Source organism: Teleopsis dalmanni, chromosome 1 (genome assembly GCF_002237135.1).
Source record: "Teleopsis dalmanni isolate 2A chromosome 1, ASM223713v2, whole genome shotgun sequence".
Taxonomy (NCBI): Eukaryota; Metazoa; Arthropoda; class Insecta; order Diptera; family Diopsidae; genus Teleopsis; species Teleopsis dalmanni.
Genome location: NC_051846.1, coordinates 201,496,772 through 201,508,647, shown reverse-complemented (window position 1 = coordinate 201,508,647; position 11,876 = coordinate 201,496,772). Strand labels below are relative to the sequence as shown.

General features: G+C 31.2%; 1 protein-coding gene across 1 annotated transcript; it reads left to right on the top strand.

The window, feature by feature from the left end:
- The first annotated feature begins 983 nt into the window (after positions 1-983).
- Positions 984-8,824, top strand: LOC119671364. The gene is made up of 18 exons (XM_038081955.1): positions 984-1,471; positions 1,550-1,599; positions 1,671-1,866; positions 1,928-2,107; positions 3,603-4,479; positions 4,542-4,676; positions 4,735-4,946; positions 5,011-5,082; positions 5,169-5,497; positions 5,567-5,747; positions 5,964-6,023; positions 6,090-6,272; positions 6,961-7,238; positions 7,303-7,356; positions 7,419-7,566; positions 8,155-8,331; positions 8,394-8,596; positions 8,667-8,824. The coding sequence occupies exons 1-17, from the start codon at positions 1,436-1,438 to the stop codon at positions 8,541-8,543; spliced, it is 3,318 nt and encodes a 1,105-aa protein (XP_037937883.1). The 5' UTR covers positions 984-1,435; the 3' UTR covers positions 8,544-8,596; positions 8,667-8,824.
- Positions 8,825-11,876: the final 3,052 nt, after the last annotated feature.

Genomic DNA, 11,876 nt, shown 5'->3' with positions numbered 1-11,876 from the left:
CACTCATAGTTATTATGTTATTTTTATGGCCGTGTGCAAGTTCGAGTTTTGATGGTAAATTGGGGGAAATAATAAATTATGTCGATATGGCAGCGAATGTTGGTATTAACCAGAATTTCGAGTATGGTAAATTAGATAAAAATTAGGTTAATTAGGTGTTACCATTGTGAAAAGATGTTTATATGTTATAAGATGTTTATAAATAAATAAATAAATTTGAAAACTTTTAACTAAAAATAATAAATAATTGCAATAAATAAATAAATATTTACAAAAGTGCAGTGCAAAAAATCCCTAGGAAACTTCAATTTATTTTATCTCAATTTACTCGACCTCGCACATTGCTTTAGTCAAAATTTTATTTGAGTTTTTCTAGAGTTTCTGAAGCATTATTATTAAGACCGACAGTTTCTTATCAGCTTACATGATTTTTTAATGTAAGTAACTTCAATTAAAATACATTGCATACTTTTTGGCGCACATTGCAAGCAAATTCATTTATCGGTAAATTGTCATCTTCTTTACAAATATGGGCAAAAACAGTTCCTTTAAATTAAAAAACTTAAAGGAAAAATATACTTTTTTTGATCAGTATATTAAAATAATTAAATTTTATAAAGTTTTAACTTTATTTTAATCAAGTAAATTTTTTTCTATATGCATAAAAAATGCAAATAATTGCAAAATAACTTAACCAGTTGCTATCAAATCAGCTGACCGTTTTCATATGTTCACTGATTTCGCGCCAAAAGTTAATTTATTATTTCTATTATTATTCCTCCTTTCGCCGTTGTTGCTTTAACAGCTGAGCAGCAGCAGTTGAGTTCCGCGTACTCGCATTGCTTATGTCTGACATTTGCCTCTTCTCTCAATTCTCTCCATCCTTGGCGATACTTTCCTTCCTTTTTGTTGCAGTGAAAAATTTTACTTTTAGTCATGAAATTTGTGGCTGAGCCTTTGAAAATTAAAATGCCATAGGTGAAAGTAAATAAAAGCATTAAATTATTAATTAAATATAAAGAAAACGAAGTGCTTTCATAAATAAATTAAAAATAGTGAACGAATTTAATGAATATTGCAACCGAATTGGCATTAAATAAAAGGACAATGGAGCAGTTGAAAATTTAATATTTCACACACACATATACACAAGCAAACACACTCACACACACGCGAACGGGGGGGAAAATTGAAAGCAATATTTTGTAGAAAAAATGCATAGTTAAATATGCAAATATTTTATTTATTTAAACAAAATAAGTGTGTGCAATGCATAATAGGGAATTTTCACGCGGCAGTAGAGCAAAAATCTGTAGGATTCATAAAATTTTAAGCACCCAAAACCCACCACCAGCCAAAGCGTTTTTTTCATGTAGTTAGAGCAGCAGCCCCACCCGCTGACAAACCGCGCTACCCACGTTGGCGTGCTGGAAAAATGGCAGTGGAGCACAACTTCATAGGCACTTGGGAGGTAAGTAATATTTTATTTATAAATATTTCATTCAATCTTTTATTAAAAAATTGTTATCTTCTCTTCTTCTTACTCAAGATTGTGTCGTGCACTTTTGAGGGCAAAACAGAAATTTCTGGATTAGAGGGGTAAGTGTCAAGTGTAAGATTTTACTTTAAGAAAATATTAAATTCCTCTTTTTTTTTTTGATATGTTATAGTATAAAATTTCGTTTGGATGATACGAGCGATATAACTTGGTACAATGACTTGGTTAGTCCCCTTCCTGAATCAAAAGACTGTGGCACCTGCTGCGATTCAGCTAGTGTCTTATTTAGTTGTGAGACATACGATGTTAACGATACCAATCCACGTTTAGTATTCGGAGCATTTGCTGGGCATAGCATAGAATTTAGAGTAAGCGCTTGAAGTAATGCCCTTTAAGCTTAAAATAATTGCTTGGATTATGTTTTCTTAGACAAATACCTTAACACCGACTGATATCTTAGTTTTGGATTGTGAGAATTGGTATGCTTTGGAGTGTAAGCGTCTGAAGGAGAGTCAAGCAGCTGGTCAGGAAAAGGAATTTTCATTTGCTGAAGCTTTAAGTGAAACATATTTCAGTGATGTGGTCATAAAAAGCTCAAATAATTTGGAAGTAAGCAATTAATTAAAAATTATTAAATTTATTTCCTTTAAATTTTTTCTTAATTTATTTTAATTTTTTATAGATTTAAATTGAGTTTTCAAGGAACGCTTTATGTTTTTATTGCATTCATTAAAAAGGTTTTTATTTCTATAATTTTTATTCAATACAGTAATCCCCCCTATAACGAGTTTTCATATTACGCGATTTCAATGCATACTCCCATATAACGTGGGAATTTGTACAGTTCATAAATGGCTTCGCATACCTTTGCACGTGTGTATATGGGGTATACGGGAATATCCCTATAACAGGTTTTCCTATAACGCGGAACCAATCTACCGCGTTATAGGGGGGCTTACTGTTTTTTGTTATTATTTTATAATCAAAACTAAATGAATTTAAAAACAATTTACATAAAATATTATTTTGTTTTAGATTTTTATTTTAACATATAATGTTATGTTTTAAGAAGACAACTTTTAATATCTTCATATTAAATGAATTCGAACTTAATGTATACATATTCTCTAGAAAATTAGATCTCAACTGCTTCCTCCGACTGCCAAACCGCTGCAGTGTTTTTCAGGCAAAAGTAATCGCCATCCATTACGTAGTACAATGGGTTCTAGGCAATCAAATACCTGATGGTTCTATTTCAATTTTCTCGGATAGCCAAGCTGTCATTAAATCAACCATAAGCATTTTAGCCACATCAAATATTATTCAAAATTGTCGAGCTTCCCTCAATGACATAGCTAGACGTGTCGTGATCCAACTCATATAGGTTCCGGAACATAGGGACATCTCGCGCAACTGCAGCTTCCCAAGTCAGACGCTCTTCTCCCTGACATTTACTTCTTAGAAATAGGCGTTTCACTTGCTACAGTTAAAATGGCAATAAAACAAAATACCTGAGCATAGCCAAGCATCAATGAACAGCATTGGCAGACATCAAGGTTGATTTAGTCTAACTTGATTAAAAAACGCACTAGTCAGCTACTTCAACTAAGGCGGAACCTGCTCAGCACAACGGCAGCTGTGGTGACCTGTCACTGCGATATGGGAAGACATGCTGTGATACTGGGTCTACCCCATAATGATTTTTGTCGCGGCTGTGGCTATGAGAATGAGGAGGAGACCGTGCTCCATCTCATGTGTTAGTGCCCTTCTTTAGTTAGGAGAAGATTAAAAATCTTCGAAGCCTCTTTTATTATCGACCTGACCGAACTGTTATCCTGTAATATTAGGGCCAAATTTATAGAACTGTCAGGTTGGTTTTCCTTTACCTAATGGGGGAGTCGTTAATTTTTCTCGGCACAATGGTTCCATAATATGCCATTATATGAGCTCAAGTGAGTTTTTTGGAAACAAGGCCGCCACTGCAATCTACCTACATCGACTTGATATTACTTATATAGTTCTATATAATTATGATTTGTATAATAGTTAATATAAAATTGTTAGTGTCTAGTTTTTTTTTTAACATCCATTTTTCTCTTCACAGTATCACGTACACTCCGCTGTGTTGCGGCTCAATGGCTTCGATTGCAGTATGTGTGTCCTATCAAATGCGAGCATAATACAAACTACTTGCAAACAGCATGAAACATTGCAAAGACAACAAACGCAGGAGCAACTTATGCCAACACACAATATAGAACAGAAATATAAGGAAAGCACAAGTGGTTCCACAACATCGAATCCAATTAAAATATCCGTAACAATACCGATGCCAACAACAGTTGGTGCAGCCTCTGAAGAAAATCAAAAATCATTACCTCGACTAAATCTATCACCAATCTATTTGCAACCGCCAACCGAATACCCTGGTCTCAATATAACTGCAGTTAGTGGCTTAAGCGCACATCGTGGTTCTACCCTTTCAAACTCCTTCAATTGTCTAAGCACAAATTACATGTACAATAGTACTGGCAGCACAACATTATTTGGTCATGAAACTGGTACAGGTATGAGACGATTCAATCAAACTTCCCACTCTGATTCACACTTGGAGACACAAGCGCATTCCAAAAACATTTTCAATTTCAACCACGACTTCATGCTGCAACCGCAAGAAACCACTACAGTCTGCAATACTAGACGACCACCTTTATCACCATACCGGGCACGTAGCCCTTCACCATTTCCAAGTTCAATGGATACACCGCCTTCATCACCACTTACACCAGTTGGTGTGCTTTATAATTTACCTTCTTTTCTACTCACGCCAATTTTACACTGGCTTTATACCGAATCATTGTTGCCAGAGATGGATGAGGATGTTTGCGAGAAATTAATCAATTTTGCTGAAACTCAACCTTCGCTAACAAAAATGGTAGAACCCACAAGGAAATATCTCAAATTGATAAGGCTCAAGAAATGTGAGTAATACTAGTTATACAGGGTGATGTAAATGTTTGGATAATAAATGTTTTTATTACAGTTGTTATTAATATTATAATGGACTTGCATGGTATTTTAAATCGCATTATACAAACAATTAATCCCGTCACCATATCAAATGAACCCGCCACGTTATATGCGACCTTTCAGGATTGTTTAAGAGAATGTGCAATTGGTAAGCAAAATTATTTAAGTACAAATCTGCTAAAATCTGATTTGTTTAACTCTTCCAGGATGTGCCAAAGTTTTGCAGTTTTGCAATATATTCATAAAGGATGCCGCTGATATATCCAGATATCAGAAGAATGAGATTATTAAATATATACGCACACGTATACCTATTTTTATGTCTCAAGTTCAGCAATTACTTAGAAATATTTTAAATGTTTTTATTAGTTTAACTGCTGAGGAAAAAGCGGATTTAGTCAACTATTTAGTACCTGAAGTAAGTAAAAAGAAGTTCTAATTAAAGCTTAACACTTATCCTTAATAATATATATATTTTTTAGATTGAAACCACATTATTAAGTTTAACTAATGTGATAGAGGAAATCAAAAACTCTCTTGAAAAAATGTGCAAAGTAAGTAAACTACGAATTTTATATACAATATGTTAGATAGGTCTATCTCATAATTCTGTTTGGCTTCTTCACTATTCTGTTTTAAGGACTTAAAATGCTCACATTTAGATTTATCGAAAAAGCAAAAAACGGATGAAGTCGTAGCTATGCAAATACAAAATAATACATTTATAACCGCCAGTAGTACTTTAGATGAGAATAGTGTCACGAATTTGTTTAGTCAGCCACCATTGTCACCACGTCCCAGGCGTGGTCCACCAGTGTGTCTTGCGCTTTACGATAATCCAACGGAGAAGCAGCGCCTAATGTCTGCAGAAAATGATCTCAAATTTGTGCTGTACATGTACGAAGTGCGAAAGATGCGTGACATTTATGGCAGAATATCTGCGGCTTTAGATATTATTAGAGATAAAAAGTATGTTCCAATATGAATATTATATTTAGAGAATTTATTTGAATTTCAATTTTTTTCCTTTTGTGACAGAATAATTTACTGTGAAATGGATTACTTAAGTAAATGTAGCACCATTAATCAAAATCTAGAACAATTAATTGTAGATCTACCGGCTTATATATTAATTGTGGAAAATCTGTCGGACCGCTTAGATGAAAAATTGGGTTGGAAAGAATTTAAATTTTGCTTTAAATTGGCAACTAGTCAAATAGTAAGTTTTGCTTAAGACAAGCACTGTATTTTTTAAATGAAGTTAATTATATTGATCTAGTATCTGTGTTACTGGTATAATATCAATATATTCTTATTTAGTAATAACCCTAATAAGTATTATATATTAAGTTTGTGTTTGTGTTATTTAAATAAATAATGTTTTTATCATATAAAGTTATATATAACAAAATTTACATATGATTTTATTTTATAGAATGGAGTTATAGTCAAGTTATTCGACCATAAATCCGCGCTTAAAGATCCTATCAATGAAGTAAGTTGATAAAGTAGTCATTAGTTTTTAATTGTTTTAATTTTCCTTAATTAATACTTTAAATAGGTTTGTCGAATTGTTAAGAAACAAGAATTTACACAGTCACTTTTGGAATTGGGACTATTGGAACCATCAAATATTCTGCAAAATGAATTAAAACTAGCGGGCTATGAAAGCAGTCTGGAAATGAATGTAGATGATGTGACAATACAACGCAAACCAACAGCTTATGATTATAGAAATGTTAAGGTAAAAATTCTCAATTAATCATATAGTTGGGCTAGTTATCATGAAATTATACTATATCATATAGTGTTTCTGCTATGAAAATTTTAATAAGGCACTCATGATTTTAGTAACACATTAGTAAACGAATCTACTATTTTTCATGCATATAAATATTCAATTTGATTTAAGATTCGTATTACTAACCACTTAAAACGTCAGAAGAAGATTATGACTAACTTTTCATCTCTAGTATATATCAGAAATCATATCATATCACTTAACCTAAACAAAATTTTTAGCTACATGAGCGGTTGTGTACTAGATCCACTCGTTATGCACAAATAAAATGTTTTCCATACCTCTCTTTGGAGTTACACTACACTATTTACAAAAGGCATTCATAAGAACATTCTTCGTCTTTGCCTAAAAAAGTAATAGATTTTATTTGTGATATACCATAGTAAGAATAAGTCAAGGATGAATTGAGGTGGCGTACATATCATCTTTAATTCGATTAAACGCAAGTACCATAACAATTTTAATCTGGAAGAATAAAGAACCCACCGTATTAGTAGGATTTTCTATAGTTCGTAATGATATAAAAGGATTCGGTACTTAAGACTCGGGAATCTCTAGTGAAACTCTGTTGAAGAAAAAAAAGTTTAAGTAATAATCTTTTAAAATATTTATTATATTCCTTTTTTTGTAGTTAAACTTAATACGTCATCTTTGCGAGCCACCGATAGCAGCACATAGTAACTTGTCAAAGAATGCTTTGCGTTTACTGCACTCTGCACAATTATCTGATATGGAATTTGAAGTCCAGACTTATAGTGCAAACACTCAAGTACCAGGTATTACTGTTTTAGGAAAAGAGGAGCTTGAAGTGCAACAAATGCGTGGACATTTAGAGCAAACACCAGTGGCACAACGTGCAACAATGCAATTGCATACGTTCAGAGCGCATCGGGTTATTGTTTCCACAAGGTATTTTAGTTTAATTTAAGAAGAGAGCTAAAAAAAAAATTATTTATAAATTTCTTATCCACAGATGTGAATGGTTTAAGAAGGCACTCTTATCGGGTATGCAAGAGAGTATTACCAGGTTAGCAATACATATAAATTAATTAAAAGTGTAGTTACTAAATTTTTTTCTTATTTGCGCAGAAAAATTGTTATAACTGATACAACGCCTGTTATATTTCGTCGTTTGCTGCTTTATTTATACGGTGCTCCTATAGACAAAACTGTTGGAGCTGAACAAATTTGTGAATTGATGTTGTTAGCTGATCGTTATTCAATTGAAGATCTTAAGGTACGCATTCATTTTTAAACTAAAAAGTTGATTATAAACAAACTGCTGACAGCAGATGTCAAAGCCGAACCATTAAATATACATATAACTCAATGCCTACAACACGTTTCCTAAAAAGACTTGGTCAACTGTATATTTTGAAAAGTTTTGTAAATAATATAGTTAATTTATAATATAGTTCAATATGGTTCTTTTGGATCATATAATGGTTAAGTCAATTAAAGGACTTATTGAGAATAGATTCAATATGCGATCAGAAACTCTTTGATAAGTAGAAATACTCAAGCTTAAGTTTTGCTATATAGTTCTGTAGAGGGAAGTTGTCTTTCTTCTCGAGAAATATTAACCAGAAGCCTAGTAGAATTTTCAATTAAATGATAAGAAGATAAACAATTGAGATGATAGACTGATCGTTTCCGTTTTGTACTGTTGATAGAATTGAATACAAATGTAGATGATCAGATTATTAGTCAAACAATATGTTATTATCGTTATAATTACTTATCTTTTTTGATTTAAGTTATTTATTATATACATTTTATATATTATTATTCTTTCATTACTAATTAATGTTTTGCTTGTTTTCAGGAACTTTGTGAAAACACACTAAATTCACTAATCGATGAGGATTCCGTAATGTGTTTACTGGGTATAGCGGATCATTATATGGCTGGAGTACTTAAATCAAATTGTCTTTCATTTTTGTCACAACACTCAGTTTTAACAAAATCTGAAATGTTTAAGGAATTGCCACAAGCCTTACAAGTAAGCAATCAAGATTTCTAATTAAGTAAACATTATTCTTATGTTTATATATCCTTTTCCAGTTGGAAGTTATGGACTTAATACGTTGGTATGGTCGTGTATCCGAACCATGGAGTGATGGTTTTAAATCGCGTAGTGGTTCTCGTCATAGCTTGAAAAGTCCATCAAAACCACGTTCAAGGTCTCGCAAGTCTTCGCCGTCTTACATTTGACGCTGACTGATATTTATTCGATTACTTCTACACTAAACTGGAATTGGCTAATGGTTAGTTTTTTTATTCATATTCTATTATTTTCGATATTCTATGTTATGTTAATCTATGTTTTATTTTCAGCACGCAACTGTAAGCAATGGAATTTGTCGTAGCGTTCACATTATAAACTGCTACACTCATATCAAATGTTTCTGCTCCATTTGGATTGCGAGCTAAGCATAAATACTCCTTTTCTACGTTTATTAAAATAGTTAAAATAGTTTTTAAATATATGTAAACTAAATCATAAGATATATTGAAATTGAAAAAAAATTTTAAAAGATTTTCTAGAATTTTTTATTTAATTCCGCACAAAATAATAAATATAAAAAATAATATTTACATTTATATTTATATAAAATTTTGCATATATACATATATATAAAAATATAATATTTGTAATTTTTGTGTGTAAGTCCTTAAAGAAATTCGATTAATTATTAATTATTACGATTACCAGCGTAAATTGTACCTTTAAAAAATTTTTAAAATTAACATTTTTTTAACTTCCCCCTTTTTTATTTATTAAATATTACAGAAATTTATGTATTATGTATTTTATCAATGTTTTATTTATAGATTTTTTTCTTAAATTTAATATTAAAAATATTGTATGTATGTGTATGTGAATTGTTAAAAATTTAATAAATTTTTTAATGAATTTATCTTAAATTTTCATATCTTTAAAAATAAGTTAAAATTTTTAAAATTATATTCCGTGTTGAATTTATATGTTAAACAATAAAAACTCTTTTTAGCTACTTAGTAAATTAAATTAAATACTTTTTAAAAAAGCATTAATAATAGCAAGTCATATAAAAATTTATATATACACATATATATATAGATGTATATGTATATATATTAAATGTATTTATCGAAAATTTTATGGAAAATATTTTTATTATAACAATTTTTCAAACTGTTTAAATCGTATTTATTGTGAATGTATTTATATTTCTAATTGTAACTGATTATATATGTATAGTAAACTTATATATGTATATGTCGTATATACTATATATAAAAGTAATTAAAAATTCTTAAAAGTGATGTAAATTATACTATGAATATATTTATTGTTGTCTTTAAAATTCTTCAAATAATAAAGCTGCAAAATTTACAAAACCCCTTAAAATTTGCTTATTAAATTTTACTGATTTTATTAAGTTGGGAGCCACAAGACCCTGAAATCGAAAACAGAAGGTAACAATGTATCTATTCGCATGTAATTTGATAAAGGCTAGCGCAATTCTAGTCGGGCTCAAACCAAGTTTTTGTAAGCTTCCACTTAGCTTTCTAGAATAGTTACCAGGAACCCGCTGGTTGTTGTAATAGAGAATAGATCGAATCTGATCTTCAGGACTCATACTTCAAGCATGAGGTATACGCATGACTTAACACTTGTCATGTTAATTCAGCAGTCTATGAAAGATACGAAGCAGCCATAGCAACTAAATGGATCCTGAATACACACCTGTTAAAACATTCCAGGGAAGGCCTACAGGAAAACTATATTTATATAACAGGCGAAAGGCCTTCATAATTGTAAAGCTATTGACGCTATCATTTAGGAAGTGCTATAAAGAGGGCAGATTAAACTTTGACATCTGAAATAACTATAATGAAAGATAGGAAAGAGTCATAGAAATGGATTCCGAATATACACTTGGAATGTTAGAACATTCCACGGAAGGTCTACAGGGAAAGTATCTTTATGCAACAGACTCATCACTGTGTACTTAAATGATGAAGAAATAAAAGTGACATTCGCACTTTAATGTAACGAACTCGAATATTTTTTTAAAAAAATTGATTTTATTAAAAATCTCAAGAAAGTGCACAGAACAAAGAAATATATTAAAATTTTTACGTAGATAAGTACTTCATCAAATTAACATTGAAATAGTTCTACTTACACATATAGACATGTTCTATAAATGTGGATGTCTAAGTCGATTTAAATCGCTGAAGCTTTTAATATAAGATTTTACAGAGGAAGATAAAGCTATTAATACTGGCTTAGTAATTCTAAAAATTTACCAATTTCGTTTGAAGTATCTAAAAGAACCTCCTAGGAATGTTTATTAGAAAGGTTAGAACCAAGGGCCATAACCGAGGTCTCGTTTTAGCAATTAAGGTCAGGCAAAATAAAAAACAATAATATTGAACAAGCTGAATCTCTTTAAGCTTGACGACAAGGTCCATGTATGAGGAATGATAAGGATTGGAGAAGGTGGTGGAATATTAAAGATAGTTAGTTTAAAGCTAAAAGTAAGTTACTTGTATCAGTTATATTTATTTAATTTAGTATCAGTTAGAAAAAAAGGATAGTAGGACCATATTTTGAACGGAATGATTAAATTAAGTGAGCACTAACCGCACGGAAGAAGGGGTGTTCAAAGTAGAAAGAGCTGTGTTCAGTCGATGTTATTCCTAGGTTGTTAGGTCAAATTAAGTAAGTAATTTTTTAATTCAAATTAATATTTTATTAATAAAAAAATGTAAAATAACTATAAATAAACATTCTATATTAAAATTTTAATAAAAGGATGTACGGATCAAAGATGAGTACTCAGTCGACGATAGTCCTAGATTATTAGAGCAAACTAAATAAATAATTTATTCAATTCAAGTTTATCAATCAAGTTTTCAGTTAAGAAAAATTGCAAAAAAACTACAAAAAAATAATCGATCTTCCAGTTTTTTCTAAGAAACTCCAAAAATTTATTTCAGAACTGACAATTCTATTTGTGATACAAAATTTGAAAACGTCTGTTCTAATTAAAAGGATGTTCAAACTGAAATCCCTTATTGAAATCAGAATTTACAAGTTGTTTGCAACACTTACATGCTCTTCAAGTGGCCAATTCCTGCAGGCAGGGATTGTCCTTTGAAATTTGCAATTCCAATTTTACGATTTGGCTTGATTTGGCTGCCGTCTCGACTTTTGCTATTTATGGGCTGCAGTTCAATTTTCGGATCTACTTTTTAAGTACTCAATGCACTTTACATGTTCAAATATTATTGGGCGTCCGTGACTGCGTCTGTCGGTGTGTGACAGTGTGTGGGTGCTTGTTTATATCTGAGGGCGCTTAAGTGTATTTGTGAAACTTTTGTTTATCCTTGTTTTTGCTCTCCATTTTGCAGCGTCACGTGCAGCCATTGTGAGCCTTTTTATTTGCCTGAGCCTTTTCGTCTTGTAACTGCATTTGTATGCGTTTATTTGTCTATTTTTTGATTCATTTTCGTAAATCCTCTGCTGCTTTTTCTTCTGGGATTTAGTTCTGC

Excerpts from the sequence above, each read along its gene's own strand:
- LOC119671364 (XM_038081955.1), top strand. The coding sequence starts at position 1,436 with ATGGCAGTGGAGCACAACTTCATAGGCACTTGGGAG. Across the intron at positions 4,677-4,734 it reads TTTAAGAGAATGTGCAATTG|GATGTGCCAAAGTTTTGCAG; the intron begins GTAAGCAAAATT and ends TAACTCTTCCAG. Across the intron at positions 7,357-7,418 it reads ATGCAAGAGAGTATTACCAG|AAAAATTGTTATAACTGATA; the intron begins GTTAGCAATACA and ends TTATTTGCGCAG.